We start from the raw sequence: 25,323 nt of genomic DNA, 5'->3' as shown, positions 1-25,323 counted from the left end.
CTAAGAACTTTTTTGCAATAACCCTTATTCTCGACTATCGTCTTAGTGTCTCCATTATACATATGATGCAACTGAGACAGAGTGGGGTAGCAGTTTGGCTAAGGCCCCTTGTTTAGGAAATGGTAGAGTCAGTATTTGAACTCAGACAATCTGATTCCAGAATCTACACTCTTAACCCCTTTACTATCAAGTCATTTTCCTCCAAATTTGGAAGTAGTGTTTTTATTAACACTATGAAAGTGATTGGAAACTGCCTCCATTCCTTTGGTTAGATTTCTGAGCAGAAGATTCTTTCCTTACAGTGATGCTTAAGACTTTCATGTGACTGTAACTGAAGTCATTTCAAAATTTAGCCTCTGTATGACCTTGGGCAAGTCCCTTCATCTCAGTTTTATCACCTATGAAATGAGGGGTGGGGTCAGATTAACTGTAAGCACTAAAATCCTATGATTTTTTTCCACTAGATACTGCCTACTGTATGAAGGTAACAAGTGCCTTTAGTGGATTTTTTTTATCCCAATTTCAAATTATTTGAATTAACATTTACTTTGATCTTGAAGCAATAATTTTTTTTATTTTCTTTAAAGGATCTGTTTGAACCACAGACTGCTTTGTTGAGATATGTATTGGAGCAGCCTTATTCCAGGGATATGGTCTGCAATATGCTAGGTTTAAATAAGCAGGTACTGTACTATGCTGGAAACCTAGTAAATTCTGCATAGAATCTGCACTATTCTTTTCTCTTTTCTTTGCTAGAGCTAACTGAGCAAAACAGTTAAGAACTATTTGGTGATTTTTTTTTTTAATATGTGGTTTATTAAACAATGAATTGTTCCTATCATTTATATATTGCTTTAAAAATGTTTAAATTAAAAAGGAGATATTTTAAAAGTTGGTTTATTTTGCATTGCTTTTTTTTCTATAAGGCCAGTTTCAAGTATACCTTTTGCCAGAGAAACCTACACATGACTTAACCATAATTTTTGACTTTTTTGTTGTTTGGGTGCCTATTTTTATAACCCTTGGTATCTTCAGCGTGGCCTGGCTGCTGATTTTTTCGCCCCTTTTTTGGTGTATGTTTGTTTTTGGTGGTTTAACATGTGGGAGGGTTTGTGCTGACTCTGGGTTCCTTGAGGCTGGCCTCATAGTCACTGTTTTGTCTTTTCTTTTTTTCTTCCTTTATTTTTGTTCTGTCCTGTCTTGTCCTGCCCATCCTCCAATGCTCTAGACCTTGAACATTGCTCAGGTATGTTCACAACCTTACTGTTGTATTGTGACTAACGATACGCTGGCCGCTTTGTAGCCACTGATTCCATTTAGAGAATACATGTATGGTCGGGGCTTGAAATTGGCAGGACCATGCTGAGACCAAGGCCACTAAAACTAATTTCTTCTTGGGATATGAGAGTTGTTTTTGGTGGATTGTTTTTGGTTTTGGTTTTTGGTGTTTGTTTTTTTATATTCTTTTTTTTTTCTTTTTTCTTTTTTCCTTTTTTTTTTTTTTTTTAACAAAAAGAGACAACACCTGGCACACAATAACACCTGTCACTTTTTGATGGGTGGTTTTTCCTTCCCACTCCATTTTCCTTTTTTTTTTTTTTTTTTTTCTTTTTTTATACTTTAGGGCTAAAGCTCGCCTTGTGGAATTTTCAGACATGGAAAGATTTGTGGTGGCCTTTATCTTTCCGGATTATTAAAACATAAATAAATAACATCTATAAAACTATTTACATTGCTTTGCCTTAAAACAAAAACAAATTAAAAACAAAACAAAAAAGAGGGAAAAGCACTTTACTAGAGATACGTTATTTTAAAAGTTGGAGTGGTAAACTTTATGCAGGGAAGGTTTTTTTGGAAACATGGGGATTGACTAAGAAATGTCACACTCTTAGGTGACCCCACACCTGCTTGACAAACACCCTTCTTTGTCAGTCTTTGCCAGAAGTGTCCTCCTCCTAGAGTGGGCTCCTTGCAATTGAAGCTCACCTGTGGTGGGAGAAAAACACTATGGCCAAACTTTATGAACCAAACTCTTATACAGTCCCAAGTCTGTTCCAGGACTTTTCACCTTTGAGATTTTAAGCAAAATAGTGGTTCCAATTATTTTTGTTAAAAATTTTTGAGCCCAACATATTAAAATAGACCAGCTTTTTGATTTTAAAAAGACGTTCTTGTCTAGGTTACATAAAATAGCGTTACTGTTTGCAATACTATAGTGAAGGTTGTGCCAGTGCTTCCATTTATAAAGCCCTATTTTTAAGGACATATAGCTTGGCCATAAAACTTGCTCAGTGTTGAAACTTTGCATGCCAAACCTCACCCTAGTAGCAGTATCTCTTTTATTATTTTAAGTTTTTTCTTCTGAAAAATTTACCAAGTTTCCTTGTTTGGACAAGCCTATGTTCATGTGAAACTGAACTGCCTCACACTACAGTACCTGACAGTCACTTCACACAATCTGTCAATTTAACATCTTAAATAGCAAGTCATTATTTCTGATCAGCTTTCACTTGAGTTAGAGGTAAGTATTCAGTCAACTTTGAAAGAATGCTTCATGCTATGTCTTAAAACTAATTTTTGCAATGAACTTTAAGTCATACTTGACTCAATTTTTTTTTTTTTTTACAGTTTGGTGGATAAATGTACCCATGGTCATTTGAGCTGCGAATACCTTCCCCCAGATAGCCTTAGCTATCATTAGCTTTTTTCTCTTGGGATGCAGCTCTTCTCAGACTAGAAATTGACAAAACAATTCATAGAAGAGTATTTCTGATTTGATTATTTTAATAACAAGTTTCAACCTAAAAAAAGTTTATGACTAAGACATAAATCCGTAAAAAATAAAGTTTATAATGGAAATGCTGACAGAACATTATTAGTATTGGTCCCACTGTAAACATTGTCAAAAGTTCACAATTCATCAGTAATTGTTTGGTACAAAACTCTGTAGTGAATGGACTTGTAGATGGAAGATATATGCTGAACTGACTTGATATATTAATTTTACCACCTGGAAAGTAGAGTAGAAAGTGAGAATACGAAGTATAAGGCATATGATTAAAAATAAACAAGTTATCTTATCACATCTTTTATCATTACAGAACTATATCCTGCACTATACTTTCTTGTCCTTTCTCTAGCAATGCAATAATTTACTCAAAGCTTGAAACTTTTTAAGAGCTGTCCATATTGCATTTTCCAGTAGGAATTGGGCTATATTTTATCCTAAAGTTGGTCACATTCAAAAAGTCATAAATGGCCCAGTTCTGTGACCAGCAAGGTGGAGTGTTCCCAGTGGAAGAATCCTGTTTTATATGTTCACACAGCTTCATGTTCTTTCTGCCCAAGAAGAACATCATATAACAGATACACCCCTCAAGCTCTTACGTGGTGGTGTGTGAACTCTGGCCACCCTGAGACAGTGATAGACCAATCACTCAATTATCTTTGAAAGGCACCATTGAAAGTGGTATTAACTGGCATAGGGCTGATTGGCAGAGAATATGATAAATGACGTACAAAGGGATTTTTCTTCCCAACTTGTCCTGAATAGGTATTGCTCTAAAATTGATTTCTAGCACTGAAATAATGGTTTGAAATTAACTTAAGCCCACCTAAGTACAGTATGTTAAAATTTTGCCACAAAAGCAGTACCAGAACTGTTACATCAAAAGGGTCAGGGGCCACTTAATCTAGGATATGGTTACTTGGACTGAAAAGCATTATCATTTGCCACTTGAAATAGTGGTGGGAAAGAATCAGGGGCATGAGTGGAGGTCAATGTTAGTATTTCTATTAATGCCTTGTGCCTCCTTTTTAGCTTTTACCAAAGCTGAACATTTTAAATAAGTTTCCAATACAGTTTGAGCTATCATGCAGACATTGAAATGGTAAAATATTGAACTTAGATTCTTAATGTTAAAACAAGTTTTAACTAAATATTCATGTAAATATATAAACTAGCTAATTCAACTAAATGCCTAGATCTCGAAGGATTAAATTTACAGAAGCTTTCAGAAAGCATGTTGTGAACAGCCATAGAGTATCCATTGGCTTACAGAAGTATCATAGCCTAGTGATTGATAATCTTTATCAGATCATTAAACTGCTTTACAAATTTTCATTTGTTCCACTTTGTAAAATAATATACATGGTGGAGAGTATTAATTTTAATGTACTTATTTTTTAGTAATGAAAACTAAAGCCAAACTTACTATTCTAAAGTAGTTAGCGTAGATCATTTTATATTTCAACAGGGGTTTGTTTTTTTTTTTTTTTTGTATTAATAAAATTGGCAAATAAACAGAGGAACTAACCTATCTTGAAACTTGGTTTGAGAAATATCCTTGGCTTTCATCAAAACACCTGGGAAACACAGAGTTAATCCTGATAAATGTTCTGGCACACTCAGACGCCAGGGCATTAGATGTCATAGAGATTCCAGGCTGATTTAATTCTTAACAGAAAACTTAGAGGGAATTTGAATTGTGGTATGTATTGAAAGATCGTCAGCTTTAACTGTAAATTTCCTAGTTGTTCTTACTTTGTCAAAATCTTAATATTTTTGGTTTTCCTCTTTAAGTCATTAACTGTATGACTATTACTACACCCTAAAAATATGTAGGTGAAAGTCTGGTTTTTTAAAGACACACAGCTAATACTAAAAAGGGAAACTCCAAAATGACTCAGGTGCTAAAAACCAATTTTATTTAGTTTGCTCTTTTTTCCCCGAAGCAGACTGATGGAAGACCATCATGGATGGAGGAGTAGATGACAAATTGGTTAGTTTCCAAACTAGAAGGAAATTCCCATCAGTAATGAAAAATTCCTACTGGAAATCCTGGCTTTACTTCTTTTCACAAATTTTTCTGACTCTTGTATACTTTGAATGATTTCACTCTAAATTTGTGTTGTCTGACACATTCCTTAGGTTGTTGGTGGTTGGCAGAACTAGTGAATTTCAAGCCCTGTACACAGTAGTTTTGCATGCTGATTTAAGAAATAGTTCGTAGTGTTGTCTGTTGCACTTTGCTCTGCTTCATAATGATAATTACATTTGGAGGGAAAGTACTGTAGTCCCAACTGGTGGTGTTAATATTGCTATTTGTAAACCTGTAATGTGGTTGAACTGTGATCATGGCATTGTGTTTTGGAAAAAATATGAAACAACCATTGATGCTTACTGTTTCGGATAGATGTTTGTTTTATTTGCATGCTTTAAGAAAGTGCAGCTATATTGGAGCTTTACAAGTTTGGAGCTGGCAAAGAGCATGCAAAAGAGGGGATGCTATTCATTATGTTTTGTTTTTTTCCCAAATCCGTCCCCATTTTGCATTTTTTCCCTAAATTTAAAGAAATCATATCCCTTTTTCATGGCAAAAGACTAATAATCACATCTAAAGCTTAGAAGGAAAGCATCTGTATTAGTAATTGTATTCACTAGAAAGGCTTCCAACTGCCTGGCTATTAAGTCATATAACATATTTTATAAAAGAAATATGAAAATGGCTTAAAATATGGCTTAACATATTTCTTTTGGTAAAAGCATATTTTTTAAATCACTTTAAAAGCATAAATCTTTTTGCCTCTAGAAAGGGAAGTTGCATTTTCATTTTAGTGTTTAAATTCAATTCTTTTTCTTGTTTTAGAATTTAAAATAGTCTAATTTGAAATTAAAGCTGCATTATGTTTGGCTTTTAAGAAGGAAGAGCAGAGATTAACTTTGAGGTCGGTTATTCAGTAGAGGAAGTTTCCATTTCAATATCAGGATCAATACCACACACCGAAAAACAGATACTGAGTGTAATCTGGCAGCTATTTAGATATATCTCTGTGTGTAAAGGTACTGTAAACTTGTGGTGGTTGCTTTAAAATACATAGATTCTCACTGCCTTGTTTGTTCTCCTCACGATATTTGATTCTTGGAAATTCGGGGTTCTTCTATTTTGAGTTAGAATAGAAAATTAATACTACTATCCTCATTTCCTATGCTTTTTAAATTATCTTTTTTTCAAAGGATAAATAACTAAATTTTCTGCTGCGCAGTACCCTTTGTCAAATTGAAGCAGTGATGTCTGATGTCTGTAGTAAAAGTTAAAAGGGAATAGGAAGTCTGTTTTGTGTGAGATCTGAAAAATAATCTTTGTAATGGAACTCATCCTCTATGATAATGTAACGTGATGCAGCTTTAATAGACTAAACCTAACCTTAACTTTCTAAGTTCAACTTCATTCCATGCTTCTCAGCCTCTTGTTACAATTAATGCCCATTAACCGGTAAACTTCTGAAACTAACCGGGAGGCTTTTGGAATACTGTATCTAATCTCTGCCCTACAGCACAAGCAGCGTTGCCCTGTGCTGGAGGACCAGTTGGTGGATCTGGTGGTCTATGCCATGGAGCGGTCCGAGACCGAGGAGAAGTTTGACGATGGGGGCACGAGCCAACTCCTGTGGCAGCACCTCTCGAGTCAGCTCATTTTCTTTGTGCTTTTCCAGTTTGCAAGTTTCCCACATATGGTCCTTTCTCTTCATCAGAAGGTGAGTACCAACTGTCCTGTCGGAGCCACTTCACCTGTCGATTGGTCGGCTTTAGACGGGTATCGACGCTGCCTAGTGGTTTTGGCAGTGGCAGAAGCTCTGAGCCCTGATGGCCGTTTTGTTCAGTGCCTTTATGGCTTCTAAACTTTCCACTTTCTTGTCACTGTAAATATTGGTTTCAGTCATTCATTCCACATATTCATAGTGCGAGGACCAGGGGATACAAAATGAAAAGGCACTACAGTACCCTCAAGGAGCTCCTTACTCATGGGAAGATATAGCTATAAACAATTTGATTACAATAATAGTTCGCATAATGGAAGCATGTTTTCCTGCAATGGAAACGAAAGAGAATAATCCCTATTAAAGACATCAGGAATGGCTTTAGCAAAGAGATATTGAAGACAAATAGAAATTTGCCAAGAGGAAAAGATAGGAAAGTGTTTCCATAGCAGTAAGATGATCATTTTGGAAAGGACAAAAGTGTGTGAGAATTGGAGAGAAAAATATAAATGGGGAAGTGTTAGTGAGAACAGAAAGGCAGTAAGGCAAGACCAGACATGGAAAGCTTTACATGGACAAACGTATTTGTTCTAATGAGTTTAGATTCTCTTTGGGCGGCAAATGAGGAGGGGAATGACCTCATCATATATACGTTGGAATAATTACTGCTAATTGCCACATGTAGGAAGATGGGGACATAAAGATGGACGGGTCCAAAGTCAGAGGCAAGGATGTTGGTAAGGGAACCTTTGCAGTGATCTGGGTGGGAGATGCTGACGGCCTAAGCCAGAAAAGAGAGGAGGAGCCCAAGACCAGAAAAGCTGAGAGGTGAATAGGACTTGGTAATGGGTAGGTAACAGAGGGAGTAACAGGAGTCTGGCATCACTCACTGGTTTCTACTTTGGCAGTGAATGAAAAAGTGGGACAATGAATCCAAAACAGGGAATACAAATGGATGAGTAAATCTGTAGAAGAGTTGGTTTTATCATAATGTTTTAGACATGTTGAATGCAAATAAATGTTGTTATAACATCTCTACAGCATGATTTTTGGGGGGGAAAATTTTCCATAAGCATTGTTAAAATCCTTCTAACCACCAGTTCCCCCCACTGCCACCCCCACCACCACTGATTTCTGTTCTAATCTACAGGAAACCAGGAAAAGTGTTTTTTGATACCCACTCCTCAAGGATTTTAAATTAAAGAAAAAAAATCCTTTTTGTATAATGAAGTATTCCTTGTGTTTTGATGAAAGATTTTTAGCAATTATCTTATATTAAACTTGATTCTCTTGCATACATGATCAACTTAGTTATGCTCTAAAACATTGAACTTTTGATATGTATAGTTGTTTTGGGATCAGGGAGGAACTCTATATATAATATTAAAATAATTTAAAAGGCTTTGCTTGGTGTGTCTTAAGTTGAGATTAAGTATTGCAAATGCCAAAGTAGGATGCTAACTTTCGGAGAACAGGGTTTCTCCTGTTTTTTGTGGGGGTTTTGTTTTTGTTTTTTTCCCTTTAAGCTTTACTACATCCATCTCTTTAACCAGCTGTGTAGATGTGTATTTAAACATCTTTTACAGTTAGCAGGGAGAGGACTGATTAAAGGCAGAGATCATCTAATGTGGGTTCTCCTGCAATTCATTTCTGGAAGTATTCAGAAAAATGCACTCGCTGATTTTCTCCCTGTCATGAAGCTCTTTGACCTTCTGTACCCAGAAAAAGAAGTAAGTTTTACAAATTGTTAACAGTGTGATGAGGGGAGTATGTCTAATTTATGTGTAAGGATTTTTGTGTGATTTTGTGAACAGGTTACCAGATTTGGAAGCTGAAAACCTGGGTTCTTTCCCAATTCTGTGACTAAAAATCATGAGATGGTACATTAGTCTTTCTTGATATTAGTTTACTCATGGAAAGTGAAGAAATTGAACTAGATTAGTTCTGAAACTTATCTTAAATTGAACATCTATAGCAAGCTCTTTCTCTTTTTTTTTTTTTTTTTTTTTTTTTTTTTGAGAGGGAGCATGAACAGGGGAGGGGAGGAGGGAGAGGAAGAGCAAGTATCTTCAACAGGCCCTATGCCCAGCACGGAGTCCAACATGGGGCTCGATCTCACAGTCATGAGATCATGACCTGAAACGAAATCAAAAGTGGTATTCTTAACCAACTGAGCCAGCCAGGTATATTTCTCTGTATTCTAAGTAGGTTTACAATTTTTTAAAAGCATTAAGCTGTTTTAATCTATACAAATCATTGAATGATCAAATAACATCAGTGTCTGTTAATGAATGTCTGTTTTTGTTTGTGAGTTTAGTATGTTCCCCCATTGTTCTGTTACATGAGGTATTTGGGTAAAATATGGTATATATTGACGATTGCCATTTCTTTAAACACATGTTATTATGGAAATTTTTAAATGCACAAAAAAGGTAGGGTGAATAAAAAAATAAACCCCTGTGTACTCATCACCAAAAAATATTTTCTAAGTTTTTCATTAGTCTCAGGTATACAGTATAGTGATTCAACAATTCTGTATGTTAGTGCTCATCAAGATAAGCGTACTCTTATCCCCATCACCTATTTTACCCATCCCCCCACCCACCCACCTCCCCTCTGGTAGCCATCACTTTGTTCTCTATAATTAAAAGTCTATTTCTTGGTTTGTCTCTCCCTTTTTTTTTTTCTTTGCTCATTTGTTTTGTTTCTTAAATTCCACATATGAGTGAAATCATATGGTATTTGTCTTTCCCTAACTGCCTTATTTCACTTAACATACTCTTTAGCTCCAACCATGTTGCAAATGACAAGATTTCATTCTTTTTTGTGACTGAATAATATTCCATCGTGTGTGTGTGTGTGTGTGTGTGTGTGCACGCCATATCTTCATTCATTCATCAGTGTACACTTGGGCTGCTTCCATAATTTGGCTGTTGTAAATAATGTTGCAGTAAGCACAGGGGTGTGTGTATCTCTTTGAATTCACGTTTTTCTGTTTTGGGGGTAAATACCTAGTAGCGTGATTACTGGATTGTAGAGTAGTTCTAACTTTTAAGGAAATTTTTGAGGAACCTCCATGCTGTCTTCCACAGTTTGCATTCCCACCAACAGTGCACAAGGGTTCCTTTTTCTCCACATCCTCACCAACACTTGTTTCTTGTGTTTTCTATTTTGGCCATTCTGACAGGTGTGAGGTGATACATCATTGTAGTTTTAAGAAACATCCTTGCTTTATCTTTCCACTTATCTTTTTTTGTTAATACTAGACAATTTTAAAGCAAATTCCACATGTCCATATCATTTCCCCCATCAGTATACAATACGTATAGTGTGTGTGATAATATATATTGAGTACAGTACTTATTTAGATTGCATATTTCTTAATTTTTCTATGTTCTTGAAAACCATATATGTGACCTTTAGAAATTCTGAGTTTGCAGTATATTTATCACATTCAGTAAAATTTCATAATGTGTCTGTTTTTTAAAGAATGTAAATTTTTGAATGATTGTGAATGCTCTGTGACAGCACCTGTGAATTTCTGTTAATTCCTTGGCAAGTAAACAATCTTGTAATAGTTTTAATTTTTTATAGCTGTTAGATCTTCTGATTTATATTATTAAAGAGTCAAAGAACAATTGAAGCTGAATTAATACAGCGTATTTTAAAAAGTTATATCAACAATGGATTATTAGAATACATATTTATTAAAATATTTACAATTTGTTAATTCTTCTCTTTCTTATAATATGCAAATTGTTTTCCAGTATATCCCAGTTCCTGATATTAACAAACCCCAGTCAACTCATGCCTTTGCAATGACTTGCATTTGGATTCATCTCAATAGAAAAGCCCAAAATGACAACTCCAAGCTACAGATTCCAATACCTCATTCTCTAAAGCTTCACCATGAGTAAGTAATTTGTAGCTTAACAGTTCATTTTTTAAAATTACTGTTTTAAAAAATAGCAATGACATTAGCCTAATGTCATTATAGGCTAATGTCAGTCTCGGTATTTGTATGAAGTATAGAAATCTCCCCACACCCACTGGAGGTAAAGGTGAATATTTAATTGCATGTCCTGCCAAGAGAGACTGACCAATAACCTGCATCAGAAAACAATTAGAAAATTAATTCTGTTTATATGTATGCAGATATATAATTTTTAATTTCCAAAAGTATGTGAAAATGTTTCCAAATTTCCTAAGCACTCAGGATTTGAGCATGATCTGACAGATCTCTTTCACTCCCTGGCTGCCAGGACTGTTTGAGCTTTTCTGGCTGGTGTGCTCCCTTACATCATTTCCAGAGCTGTGATAACTCAAAGAAGATGCTCTTAAAAAGAGCATAGGACTTGGCTTTAGATAGTCACGGATATTAGGAATATCTGAACTTCCCACCTAGAACTTCTGAAAAGGATCCCCAGATCTCTTCATAGGAGACTGTAGGGGAGTCAGACTTCACATTCCATTTGGCTGTCCCTTTATGAGACATTCCTCAATCATCTTTTCACAGTGACATCTATAATGAAGGCACATTGTTATACTTAGCCAGATGGATAATAAATAGAATTTGTGAGTTACTTGTTCATTATTTGAATCTTAGTGCTGTGTATGTAGTAATACTTAACACATATTCATTAACTGGTAGCTTATTATTATTTAAGTTCTTGTTGATATGCTACTTAAACTTTTGTACGTTAACCACTCTGTATTTTGAGCAGAAACTATTATACCTGTAGGAATAAAGATAGTATTGGTAAATCATTTCATGAAAGTAAATGTTTTTTAAAACACAAAGCTAACTTTCTGGAAGTTACTTGCGTTTTTTACTGTTTGATGGTACTTGAAATTGTAGGTTCCTACAGCAGAGTCTTAGAAATAAAAGTTTACAGATGAATGACTATAAGATCGCCCTGCTGTGTAATGCATACTCTACAAATTCAGAATGTTTTACATTACCCATGGGAGCTCTGGTAGAAACTATTTATGGGAATGGAATTATGAGAGTACCTCTTCCTGGAACGAGCTGCTTGGCTTCCGCGTCTATTACTCCCTTACCCATGAACCTCCTGGACTCACTGACGGTTCATGCCAAAATGAGGTATGTTCTTTTTATTTATTTGGTCCTGTGTTGGGGAATTGATATCGGTGTAGTACAGGCATGATTTCATGATTATGTGTGTGTTTTTTATGGTCAATTGCATTTTTTCATGATTTGGTTTATTATAAAAGTTATTTATTATAGGAACTCTAGAATATAAAATAAACCTGAAGAAAATAACTGCTATAATCTCATCATAACAAATAAGCATTGTAAAATTTTTTGGTATATGTTCTGAGTCTTTTTTTCTATGTATAAATATATAAATTTATGGGCTAGGTTTTTTGGTTTTTTTTTTTAATAAAATGTGTTCTTACAGTAACACTTTGTTATAATCACCTTTTCCCCATAATAATCTGTCAAACACCTCTTTAGGTTTAGTGTTTTTCAGAAACATCTGTTTTAATTGCTACAAAGAAGTCTTTGGTGTGGCCATATATAATTATTTAGCCAGTTCTGCATTGTTGGGCATGAGTTATTCATGGTGTCTTACTATTATAATGATGGCTAGAAGACTATTTTTATGTCTTTACATCTACCCATAGTACATTTTTATCAAGTAATTTGCTGGAAATAGCTGAGTCCAGGAATGTGAAAATTATAATGCCTTTGCTGTATTGATTACAAATAGGATGCTCTTAGAATTGACATTATGGTTTCCAAAAGACAGAAAATGCTCTGTTGGGTGTGATTCTTGAACCTTAAGTACCCCTTAAGAGCCAAGCTGATAATGTAAATGAGTGACACATTCTGCTGAGTGGAAGAGAGTCAGATATTAGTGCACATGGAAGTGTGTGTATATAGAAGGAATTGAGGCTGACTGAAGCTTTCCTCATGGTGCTGCCATTTTAGCTAATTTCTATAATGTAAGAACGTAAGCTAATGTAACTAAATCTTCTAAATTTTTTTTGAGAAGGAGTAGAAATCCAGATTTTTATTTCTAGTCTTTCAGCTCTTAAGTACTGGCTCAAACATCAGACACTGTGGGTGAAAGAGAATGTATCTGTGGGACATCAGTTCTAGAAAAGCCATGCTCTTTTTCTCATGGTAAACATTGTCATAAAATTATACATGTGCTTTACCTGCTTGGGTGACAGAGTTGAGGGAAGCCCTGTTAGAACCCAACATTTGGATCTTAGCAGTGATTTTTTTTTTAAGTAATTCCATAATAAAAGTTGTTTACTTTCTCAAACAGTTTTAGTTACATATTTGAAAGAGAAAAACAGACTAAAGCCATTCATGCATGTTCTTTTATTAAAATTATTTTTGAGGTTTGGGTTTCTTTTTGTGTTTTAGTTTTTGTTTCAGTCTTTTTTTAAAAAAAATATGTATTTTGAGAGTGCACAGGGGAGGGGCAGAGAGAGAGGGAGAGAGAGAATCCCAAGTGGGCTGTAAGCTGTCAGTGCAGAACCTGACACAGTGCTTGATCTTATGAACCGTGAGAGCATGACCTGAGCCAAAATCGAGTTGGACGCTTAACCAACTGAGCCACCCAGCTGCCCCTGGTCTTTTTATTTATTTATTTTTTTCAATTCAAGTGTATTATGAGTTGTACCCAAATTTTGCTTTTTGCATGAGCAGAGGGATCCTGATGCACATTGAAAACACCATGGAAACCAGAATTCGCCTCAGGTTATACAGTGCATCACTACCAGGTGTCCTGCATGGCTGAAATGATTAAAATGGGGCTCATTCATTTTTGAACTTAGATTTATACCAAGTTTCCTATAAATACACTAATCCTATGTTTATGTCAAAAATATGGATTTTTCTTTTCTTTTGTTTCTCCTCAGCCTTATCCATAGCATTGCTACCAGAGTGATAAAACTTGCTCATGCAAAATCCAGTGTGGCCTTGGCTCCAGCCCTAGTGGAAACGTACAGTCGTTTATTGGTCTATATGGAAATAGAGTCTTTGGGCATCAAAGGATTTATCAGTAAGACGGGACTTTCTGGTGTTTGTACCCATTAACCCATTCATTCATTCAACAGGTATTCTTTTAGGTGCTGGGGATACAACAGCGTAAAGATGTCACTGCCATCATAGAGATTACCTGCTAATGAGGGAGACAAGTAAATAAATGAAGTATAGAATATGTCAGATGATATGTCTTATGGAGAAAAATAAAGCAAAAAAGGGGGGTAGGAAGTATGAGAATCAGGAGAGTAAGCTGCATTTTTAAGTAAAGTTATTATGATAAGAAAGGGGTATTATGTTAAGTGCTTGGGATACAATGAGCTAAACAGACATGGTCCCTGTACTCATGCAAGAGTCTGTGGTCTCATATGCTTCTTTTGCTAGTTTGCCCCTGGGGCTAAGTCTGGCAATAGGAAAGGAGTTTTCCTGCATTTTAGAAGACAGCTTGTAATGTTTATTAGTTGTTACATAGTTCTAAATAATATATACTTTGTAATATAGAACTTTTTTTCTGATTCATGGTAATTGTAACTTTTCACTAATATGGTATAATTTTAGTTTTAACCATAATTACTCTTCTTCCCAGATAATCAAGGGTTCAATAAAACTTTTTCGGGAGAGAGGAGGGAATAGGGGTGGGTGTAATGCAATCTGTATGTTAAAAAGTGATCCTCATGCTTCAAAAGACTGGAAACATTAACTTTATAAAAGTAATTTGAAAGAACTGAGAAGTGAGGAAGGGTAATTTTTTTTTTTCATTTATTGTCTCTTATTTTTCTAGATGAACTTGAGTCTCATTTGTCAAATTCCAGGGGAAAAAAAAGGGCAAACTTGGTATTATAATTAGGATCTGGACTTTTTTCATTACCATTAAAGGAGAAATTATGGAGAAAATTTGGAAAGTGTGTGTGTGTGTGTGTGTGTGTGTGTGTGTGTGTGTGTGTTCATGATCAAGTCTTTACGTAGATTTTACTCCATGTGACTCTTGAAATGTTTTTAACTCATAACTTTTATAATCGGTGCCTTAAACTGTCTTATTCCTCAAGGTCAACTTTTGCCAACTGTTTTCAAGTCACATGCCTGGGGGATCTTGCACACACTTCTCGAGATGTTCAGCTACCGGATGCACCACATTCAGCCTCATTACCGAGTGCAGCTCCTGAGCCATCTTCATACTTTAGCTGCAGTTGCACAAACAAACCAGAACCAGCTCCATCTCTGGTGAGTTCTTTGATGACTGTCTTCCCTTAAGATTTATTAGAAACTTTGTTGGAGATGAGAACTGAGTCCTGAATAGTACTTTTATTCATTTGTCATAAAACTCTTCTTCTAGAGCATCTTATTTCCAATACAGGAGTAGAGTACAGCTTTTAAATAGAAAGTTATTAAGATAGTGGAGTCCTTGCCTAGTGATCTTTGAAATGAGAAAAAGTACTTTCAAGGCCTTTGATGATATGTTCTAATTTAGCCCTTTAGAATATTGGATTTAGGAGGCGCTTGGGTGGCTCAATCAGTTAAGCGTCAGACTTGGGCTCATGTCATGATCTCACAGTTCGTGGGTTGGAGCCCCGCACTGGACTCTGTGCTGATGGCGCAGAGCCTGGAGCCTGCTTGAGTTCTTTGTCTCCCTCTCTACCCCTCTCTCTCTCTCTCTCTCTCTCTCTCTCAAAAATTAAACATTAAAAATATTTAGAATATTGGATTTAAATATACTTTAGATTATGGTTAAATTATCATGTCACTTTGATTTTGTTTTAAGTGAAAATATATTTGAGATTTAAAAATATAAATTTTTTTTAAGGGGCACCTGGGTTCTAATTTAGCCCTTTAGAATGGTTGGTTGAGCATCCAACATCAGCTCAGGTCATGATCATCGTTCAGTTTGTGAGTTCCGGCCCTGCATTGGCCACTCTGCTGTCAGCACCCACCCTGCTTTAGATCCTTTGTCCCCCTCTCTCTGCCCCTCCCATGCCTTTGTGCGTGCGCGTTCTCTGAATGAATAAACATTAATAAAATAAAATAAAATTATTTTAAATATAATTTTTTTAAATAAGAGGCTACTTTAACGTTTATTTATTTTGAGAGACAGAGAGTACAAGCAGGGGAGGGGCAGAGAGAGAGGGAGAGAGAATCCCAAATGGGCTCCATACAGTACAGAGCCCAACGTGGAGCTTGAACCCACAAACTGTGAGATCATGACCTGAGCAGAAATCAAGAGTTGGATGCTTAAGCGACTGAGCCACCCACACACCCCTAAAAAATGTAATTTTTGAAATCCTATATATCCAGGTGAAATTGTTTAGTCCTATAAGCTGCAGGCTATCTTTTTCAAATATGTAAAAAATGTCAGATGGTGTTTGCTATAACATTTGGTATCTCAGGTTTTTAAGACAAAGTTCATTCTTACTCAAAGGAGGAAGGTTTTTTTTTTTTTTAATCAAAGAAGAGGAATTCAAAGTTTGCATATTTTTCAATTGTAATTAACCTAGAACTAGATGCAATTCTATAATTCTGAAATTTTATGTGCCACTTAACTTTTTCATATTTCTTTTTGTTCTCTCACCTTTTAGTGTTGAGAGTACCGCACTGAGGCTTATAACAGCATTAGGTAGTTCGGAGGTACAGCCACAGTTCACACGCTTCCTGAGTGATCCCAAAACGGTGCTGTCCGCGGAATCTGAGGAGCTGAACCGAGCCTTGATATTGACCTTAGCTAGAGCAACTCATGTAACAGGTACAGTGAATGTGCGACCATCAATAGGGAAAACAAATGAATTAGAGCGTGCTGTGTCCTTAGCGATTATTAAAGAAGCATCACGAAAAGACCCTTTTCATATGTTTAAAAAAAAAAGTTGTTTCAATACCTTCACCATTTCAATCATTAATGTAGGTTCTTCTGTGTACTATCATTTTTTAACTAGGTTGAGCTTCAGTTTCCAGCCATTTTACATCATTTTTAAGTAGTGGTTCTTGACCTTTTTGGTCTCAGGACCACTTAACATTTGTAAATTTTTTTTAATGTTTACTTTTTCAGAGAGAGAGGGAGACAGAGTGTGAGTGGGGAAGGGGGAGGAGGGGCAGAGAGAGAGGGAGACACACAATCTGAAGCAGGCTCCAGACTCTGAGCTGTCAGCACAGAGCCTGAGGCAGAGCTTGAACTCATGGACTATGAGATCACGACCAGAGCCAAGGTGGAATGTTCAACCGACTGAGCCATCCAGGTACCCCAGGACCATTTAACATTCTTAAAAACATACAAATTCCCAAAGATTTTCCATTTATATGGATTTTATCAACATTTATTATTTTATCAATATTTACCTTACAGATATTAAGATAGATGCTTTTTTAGTATTTGTTTGATTCCCTTAAAAATAATAAACATATATTAACATTCTAATTTTTTATGAAAAATAAATTATATATTCTCTAAAACAAAACTTTAGTGAGAAGAGGTGCCATTTTTTCACATTTTTTATATCTCTCTTTAATATCTGATGTAAAGAAAGCTTTGCTAGATTCTCAGATTTACTTCTGCATTTCACCTATCTCAATATATTATTTTAGAAATGAAGAAAATATGGCCTCACCCAGGTAACAGGTTGGAAAGGAGAGGAGTATTTTAATAGCCTTTCCGATAATTGTGAATACTCTTTGATGTCACACAAAATTGGACAAGTGATGGTTTCTTAAATGTTCGGTGCAATGTAGAATGCAATCCAAAATTCTATCAGTGAACTTTTTTTACTCTATTACATTATAACCCATTGGTCTGTTTTGCACATTTAATGGATTTTTTTAATCCATATTTTGTAGCTTCATGAATTAGTGTTTTGGAAGACATTGGTTCAGTGAATTATATAGATCTTATAAATGTTCGCACACTTCATTATACAGTATCATAAAATTACATTTGTTTATATCACTACAGATTTCTTTAGGAAAATCTTTAAGTTTTATAAAACTATTAGGTTTATAGTAGTAGGTACAAGTTTTCCAAAATTTTGATTTTTCACTTGAAGTGTCAAATTTTATCACTGGCAAAAGATGTGGTCATTTGTTTTCCTTGAAGTAACAGGCTCCCTTTGTTAATTTTCAAGAAAATGTGTGCTTAGTGCCCAAGTCTGAATAACTGTAGTTTTCTGTCAGATGTTCTTTTAAGTAAAAATGGAATTCCATTTTTAAAAAAAGAGCTAATTTCGCTCAGTATTCAAACAATTGCACAAGTACTTTTCCTTAAGATACCCATCATACTTTGATGTATAATAGTAGCTAGAACACTATTCATACCTCCGTTTTTATCACACAGAATATTAAAATGAGATGTACTTAAGGGCTGAGATACAGTCTTTTTCACTACTTCAAGGATATTCTTAAGTAAAACTGACTCCTTCTCCCCACCCCTGACCCCCAGCCAAGAGCATAGTGAAGATTACAATGGCTGTTAGTATAGTTTGGTGCCACAGTTTGATTTGTTCTACGGGCCAGCAGTTTTACCTGTCATTACCTTTGCACTATTGGTGCACATGTTAACACAGTAAAAAGGTCGATGCTGTCTTATTATAATTATTTTAGTAGTTTTTACCTCATCAAATCCGAGAAAGGATATTGGGGACCCACAGACTCCACAGACCACACTTGGAGAACTGCTGTTTTAAAGAAATAGTTACTGGATTTAGCAGCCTGAAATAACATCTGTGTGGACTATCTTATTTTATATAAATTAACCTTCTTGATTTAGAGAGTTATAGTCTATAGCTGTTTCAACCACTAGAAAAGATAGCTGCTTTTGTAATTATATTTCCTTGGCTCAGTGAAGTGCTGACTCCTTATTGTCAGAGTCAACTACATGAGCATTCGTGGTGGGCCTGTATCACTGTTGTATCATTGGTGCTCTGTAACCTTAAAAAAACTTAGATTGCAATGTCTTTTGTCTTCTTTCCACTAATTGTGTTCTTACTTACTAATGCGATCATTCAAATCACTCACATAGACTAAAAAAACTTAGGTCCTAAGCTGAATGTAACTAGTTAAGCAGTGAGCGTATTGCAGTGAAATTCCTTGGGTGTGCATAATTGTTTGTTGCTTTCTCTGTGATATTTAAGAATTGTGGGTATGATCATTTATATCTGGATTACATTTTTTTGTTTATGTTTAGATTTTTTTACAGGCTCTGATTCAATTCAGGGAACTTGGTGTAAAGATATACTTCAGACCATCATGAGTTTTACTCCTCATAATTGGGCATCACACACTCTTAGCTGTTTTCCAGGCCCGCTACAGGTAATCTGGTCTCAAATTACATGTTGAATATGTAAAAATCATTCTTCCATTTAATATATATAAAGTCATTCTTTCCCATTTAGTGTTATACTAGAGACTTTGTTTTAGTGATATCCAAAGGAAATTAGCTTTTATTCCTTTTTCAAAAAATCTTTGCTATTCCAAGTGTCTTGACTTGTTCCTTGTTGTACTCTAGGACTGTATATATTCCTAAAAATTTAATTATGATCTCATATTATTAACAGTTTTAGAATCTTGTGAGAATTAACACGTTACCTAAAAAATTCTTTCTCTTAGAACTGAAATGGGGAGAAATACAAGTTAATGGAGCTGCACAGAATACACATTGGTGCACTTGACTGAATTTTTTCTTAATCACACAGAGAGAAAAACTATAAGCTTGGCTTTTATAATATGGAGAAAAGAAAACTTCATCTGTCCTCTACTTTGCAAAGAAAAGTTTAAGCATAATGAACATCTGCTTTCTATAACTTCTAATAGGGCTAAAGCATTAGTTCTCAAATTTACCAGAATCACCTAGAGGGCTTGTTCGGATACAGACTGCTGGGCCCTAGGGGCAGAACTTCCAATTCAGTAGGTCTGGAATGGGGTCCAAGACTGCATTTCTTACAGGTCCCAGGTGGTGTCAGTACTGATGGTCTGAGACCCATTTAGCTGTGTAATAGATTTTCCTTACAGAGATGCTAAAATATGTAACCAAAGGATACATAAATTTCTTTTTTTTTTTTTCTTTTTAATGATGAACAGAAGTATCAACAGACGATTGAAGAAGCTTTGAATTCAGCCTTGCTTGGAATTTCTGTTTAGGAAATCTAGAAAGGGAATCTTAGAGATACCAAATTAAGCCTGTGTATTTTCCCATTATAGAAATTCAAGGCTTGATTGCTAAGTTGCTTGAGGTTGCCTAGAGTTTATTAGTGTCATAATCAAGCCTAGAACTGGCTTCTTAACTCTGTAGCCAGTGTTCCTTCTAGTATAACCCTTGAAGTAAACTTCTCATCTTCCTTTTAGGCATTCTTCAAACAAAATAACGTACCTCAGGAAAGCCGTTTTAATCTGAAAAAAAATGTGGAAGAGGAGTATAGGAAGTGGAAGTCAATGACCAATGAAAATGACATCATTACCCACTTTTCTATGCAAGGCTCTCCTCCTCTCTTCCTTTGTCTTCTCTGGAAAATGCTCTTGGAAACAGATCATATAAATCAGATTGGCTATAGGTAAGCCAAAAACCTAGATCTGCATTCCATTTGACAATCCATTATTACCATACAGCAATATAACTTATTTTTTACTCTCTGATTTCCAGAGTATTAGAAAGAATTGGAGCCAGGGCCTTGGTTGCCCATGTGAGAACATTTGCAGATTTCCTAGTATATGAGTTCTCTACATCAGCTGGGGGTCAGCAACTCAACAAATGCATTGAAATTCTTAATGACATGGTATGGAAGTACAACATTGTTACATTGGACAGATTAATTCTCTGCCTGGTAAGAATATGCTTACTTAGGAATAAGTTTCTAAGCCGCCTCATTCTGTTTTGGATCAGTGTGTGTGACTGATAGACCTTGTGCTGATCTGACTATATTGCTTCTAAGGATTTAATGAAATTATACTATAACCAAGTATTACTATCAATTCCCTAAGGAACTAGAGATTTCCCAGTGTATTTATTCATTCATTCATTCAGTAAGCATGTATTGAATATCTGCTATGTTTGATGCACAGAAAGTATAGAAGTAAGTAAGACAGACATGATCCTGATCTTGTGATGCTGTGAAAGTATAAACAGTTAGTTAAACCCTGAGTTGATTCCCAAAGGCTCCCACTAGAGGCAGGAGTGGTAAAAAGCCATCGTATTTCTTTGCAGAGTGTTAATAATCATTTCTGTACATTCAGTCAGAACTGAATGTTTCGCATAGCCACCCAATATTCCTCAAATTATTTTTTTCTCAACTTTGATGTCTATTTCAGCAAAAAACTTTTAAAAAATTTTTTTAACATTTATTTATTTATTTTTGAGAGAGAGAGACAGGGCGTGAGCCGGGAAGGGGCAGAGGGAGAGGGAGACACAGAATCCGAAGCAGGCTCCAGGCTCTGAGCTGTCAGCACAGAGCCCTATGTGGGACTCAAACTCACGAACCATGAGATCATGAGCTGAGCTGAAGTTGGATGTTTAATTGACTAAGCCATGCAGGCGCCCCTATTTCAGCAAGATTTTAAGAGAAGACACTGAACAAGGCTGGAAAATACTTATTTTTTTTAACACTGTAGTGTTGGGGCACCTGGGTGGCTCAGTTGGTTAAGTGTCCGACTTCGGCTCAGGTCATGATCTCATGCTTCATGAGTTTAAGCCCCACGTCGGGCTCTGTGCTGACAGCTCAGAGCTTAGAGCCTGCTTCGGATTCTGTGTCTCCATCTCTCTCTGCCTGTCCCTCAATCACTCTGTCTCTCTCTCTCTCTCTCTCTCTCTCTCTCTCTCTCAAAAATAAATAAACATTAAAAAAAATACTGCAGTGTTGATATTTGGGGTGGCTTAGTTAGTTAACATTAACCTCTTAGCTGCAGAACATAAATATGGTTATGATATAGTAGGGGAAGTAAGCTAAGTCTATAAATCAATAAGATAGAAGGATCAGATTAGAGTTGTGAGTGAGGAAAATATCGCCAGGCAGTAATGAGAGCACATCTACCCAGGTGATATATCTTGAAAAATGGGTTAAATTTCAACAAAAGAAAAAAGAGTGATACTTTAGACAGAAGGAATGGTGAGAACCAAAAATGAGTAAGAAAGTTAAATGCGCTTAGGGAATTCTGAACAGTTGGTTAGGGGTAGACTCCACATATATTGAAACTGTAATGATAGGTATTACTATATTCCAATTTAGACTATCTAGTGGAGGGGCCATGCTTTTGCACAGGTCAGACATTTTAATATCATTTTTCTGTTTTTCTCCAAAGGCCATGCGTAGTCATGAAGGAAATGAAGCCCAGGTTTGTTATTTCATAATTCAGTTGCTGTTACTCAAACCAAATGATTTTAGAAATCGAGTGAGTGACTTCGTGAAGGAAAATTCTCCAGAGCACTGGCTACAGAACGACTGGCACACCAAGCACATGAATTATCACAAGGTACTCATTCAAATCAGTGCTTCTGTGACTCCTTCTTAAGCCAGACTTAGGTATTTGGCTAATTGATTTGGCTGTTTTCTCTGTGGTTCCACTGTTTTCTCTCTAATCTGTACAGAAGTAAATTAGCTCTCTAAACTTCCTCGAGGTTCTAGAATATCTCTACCGTTAAGAATATATTGAAACTGCAATTTTAGTAGATGTGAGTACTTACATACAAAATGAAAGGGTTATGGGGCGCCTGGGTGGCGCAGTCGGTTAAGCGTCCGACTTCAGCCAGGTCACGATCTCGCGGTCCGTGAGTTCGAGCCCCGCGTCAGGCTCTGGGCTGATGGCTCGGAGCCTGGAGCCTGTTTCCGATTCTGTGTCTCCCTCTCTCTCTGCCCCTCCCCCGTTCATGCTCTGTCTCTCTCTGTCCCAAAAATAAATAAAAAACGTTGAAAAAAAAAAATGAAAAAAAAAAAAATGAAAGGGTTATCACACATTTTCTATACATAAATCTTTTTCGATATACCTTTGGGATAATAGAGATTTTTGTCAAGTGAAGGACTCTAGATTTCATTGCACTGCAAAACAAATATGTTTTCATATTCTTTTAAAAATGACAAGTTTATTTAGCTCTATTTTTTAAGGGAATTTAAAAAAAGATGTCCTAAACATTTCCCATTTTCTCACTTCCACAGAAGTACCCCGAGAAACTGTATTTTGAGGGCCTCGCGGAGCAGGTCGACCCTCCTGTGCAGATTCAGTCTCCCTACCTCCCCATCTATTTTGGAAATGTGTGTCTTCGATTTCTCCCAGTATTTGATATAGTAATCCACAGGTTTTTAGAGCTGCTTCCAGTTTCCAAGTCACTGGAGACTCTACTAGATCACCTTGGTGGCTTATATAAATTTCATGGTGAGCTTTTTCAAATTTTAATTGTTTTTCAATAAAAATGTTTTGGGAGTAAGTGCTATATAGTGATGCCATGAAGTATAAAGTAGGTGACATAAAAATATGAATAGGTAGGTCATAGCAGATGTACTAAATAGCAGAAATAAAAGTAATATGCAGGAGAGGCCCCCTTTTACATAGTGTGTGATTAATTGCCAAATGTGTAGGGAAAGAGACGCGTTATGAGTTCAGAGCAGACTGATGTTACTGTGAACTAAAGGGTCTTGGCAGGCTTCCTGGATGATAGGATTTGAGCTGTGATGTATGTGATTTATCTAAACAGGAAAAAGAGAACATTCTAGGCAGAAGGAATCTTTTGGAAAAATCACAGCATTTTAACAACAGTGTCCTCATTGGCTAACTTGAGAATTTAAACATTGTACCCGACAATGTAGATCACCTTTAAGTGCCAGGCTCAGAAGTTTTGATTTTATAACATGCAGATAATCAAGAGTCAACTAGATGTTATTGAGTAAGGTCATGGCATAGAGAGCATCATTTTAGAAAGTTAAATCTAGTTGTAGTCAGTAGCATGTTTTGGAAGGAGGAAGCCATTTCAAAAACTTAACGTCAAAAAATTTCAGGTGTAGGATTAGTATCTAAGCAACTGTAATGGCATTGGGAATGCAAAAGAAGGGACAGATAGTCCAGGGAGAAGGAACAGGCCTCGACTGCTGCTTGTAGGGAGAATACAGAAAGAAAAGAAGAGAACTACAAAGTTTGAAACCACGTGACCAGAGAATGGTGGAGTCAGTGACAGGAGCATGAAAGTCCTAGAGCAGCCACTGTGGGGACAAAGTATGTTTCTCTGGGGTGGCGGGGTGGGGGGCAGTTCTTCTTAGTCCTTTATCTAAGATGTTCTCCTCCTGACCAGAAGTCTCAATTGCATGTTAGCATTACAGAGTAAGTATGAAGTTCAAGTGAGCATTCCTGTAAAAACATCTTTTCGTTTTTGTTTTTTTGGATTAGGTAACATGCGCATGGTAGAGAAGGGTACGCAGGGAAGAACAGTTAGTCCCATCCCTGATCTCCAGCTGGCCAGTTTCTTTCCCTGTGGGCAACGACTGTCAGCAGTTCCTTGTGCTTCCTTCCTTAGCTATTGTGTAGTTAGGGTTGGTTTTTTTTTCCCCCCACAAATAATATATAATACACACATTGTCCTGCACCTTGTTTTAATACCTGTATAGTGTGTTAGGATGGATTATTTTTATCAGTGCATAAAAAGCCCATTAATCCATACATGCCATGATTTACCCTGTTTTTGACCATTGAGGCTCTTCTGATCTTTTTGCTAGTATCGACAGCGCCACAGCAGTTATTCATTTACATACCGTGTATATATTATTCGAAGCCTTCTGCCTTGTTTTGAAATAAAAATATTCATCGTACGCAACTTCCCAGCATGTGAAATAGTTTCATTGGCTTCTGAGCTATCTTTTGGTAATCTTGAACACAGAGGGTTAGTTTTTCACAGTTGTTGGTAACTGGATAAACTTCGTGATGATTGTTTTCTTCTTGGCAGATCGGCCAGTGACTTATTTGTATAATACTCTGCACTATTATGAAATGCACCTGAGAGACCGCCCACATCTCAAGCGAAAACTTGTCCATGCCATCATTGGCTCACTCAAGGATAATCGACCCCAAGGCTGGTGTCTAAGTGACACGTACCTGAAGTGTGGCATGAATGCACGAGAAGAAAATCCTTGGATCCCTGACGACTCCTACTATTGCAGATTGATTGGCAGACTAGTAGATAATATCCTTTTCATTGTGATTTTTCCAGACCTTTCAGAAATAACTATATGTTGATTTGTGAGGACACATACTACCTTTTCAAGGTAATATATATTTTTTTAAGTTTATTTATTCATTTTGAGAGAGACAGAGACAGCACGAGCTGGAGAGGGGCAGAGAGAGAGGGACTGACAGAATCCCAAGCAGGCGCCCCGCTGTCAGCACAGAGCCCAACACGGGGCTCAAACTCACAAACTGTGAGATCATGACCCAAGCCAAAACCAAGAGTCAGATGCTTAATGACTGAGCCACCCAGGCACCCCTCAAGGTAATATTTTTATACATGCCAAGGCTTCAATTCTTTTAAGATTATTTTTGTTTTTACTTTTGTAAAGGTTTTGACATCTTAAATTAGCAACATCAACTTAGCTGCCAAATAGGCAGAAATTCACTCCATTAAAATTTAAATCTTAAAAACAGACCTTACAAGGTTTGTTTCAAAGAAAAAAAAATTGATCTCCAAAAAAATATACTATGTATTGTAGTAAATGCATCTGTTTGCTACTGGAGAATATAGAATTTTGTTACTTTACTTTATTTTTTTTTTTTTAATTTTTTTTTTAGCGTTTATTTATTTTTGAGACAGAGAGAGACAGAGC

The 25,323-nt window shown here is 36.2% G+C and overlaps 1 protein-coding gene across 2 annotated transcripts in view; it reads left to right on the top strand.

The window, feature by feature from the left end:
- MED23 (mediator complex subunit 23) overlaps positions 1-25,323 on the top strand; it is a 43,235-nt gene that overhangs the window by 9,869 nt on the left and 8,043 nt on the right. Inside the window, exons 10-24 of one of the 2 annotated variants that reach the window (XM_058735286.1) lie at positions 588-683; positions 1,229-1,246; positions 6,337-6,537; positions 8,127-8,270; positions 10,308-10,453; positions 11,399-11,644; positions 13,438-13,580; positions 14,608-14,782; positions 16,132-16,295; positions 18,720-18,844; positions 19,877-20,082; positions 20,172-20,352; positions 21,824-21,994; positions 22,675-22,891; positions 24,450-24,686. In XM_058735286.1, the coding sequence (XP_058591269.1) occupies positions 588-683; positions 1,229-1,246; positions 6,337-6,537; positions 8,127-8,270; positions 10,308-10,453; positions 11,399-11,644; positions 13,438-13,580; positions 14,608-14,782; positions 16,132-16,295; positions 18,720-18,844; positions 19,877-20,082; positions 20,172-20,352; positions 21,824-21,994; positions 22,675-22,891; positions 24,450-24,686 (2,470 nt within the window). The remainder of the gene's footprint in view (positions 1-587; positions 684-1,228; positions 1,247-6,336; positions 6,538-8,126; positions 8,271-10,307; positions 10,454-11,398; positions 11,645-13,437; positions 13,581-14,607; positions 14,783-16,131; positions 16,296-18,719; positions 18,845-19,876; positions 20,083-20,171; positions 20,353-21,823; positions 21,995-22,674; positions 22,892-24,449; positions 24,687-25,323) is intronic. The other variant, XM_058735287.1, reaches the window with a different exon arrangement.

This window comes from Neofelis nebulosa, chromosome 6 (genome assembly GCF_028018385.1).
Source record: "Neofelis nebulosa isolate mNeoNeb1 chromosome 6, mNeoNeb1.pri, whole genome shotgun sequence".
In the NCBI taxonomy this organism is placed as follows: Eukaryota; Metazoa; Chordata; class Mammalia; order Carnivora; family Felidae; genus Neofelis; species Neofelis nebulosa.
The sequence above is the reverse complement of the archived record's forward strand: the minus strand, read 5'-3'. Positions and strand labels throughout refer to the sequence as shown.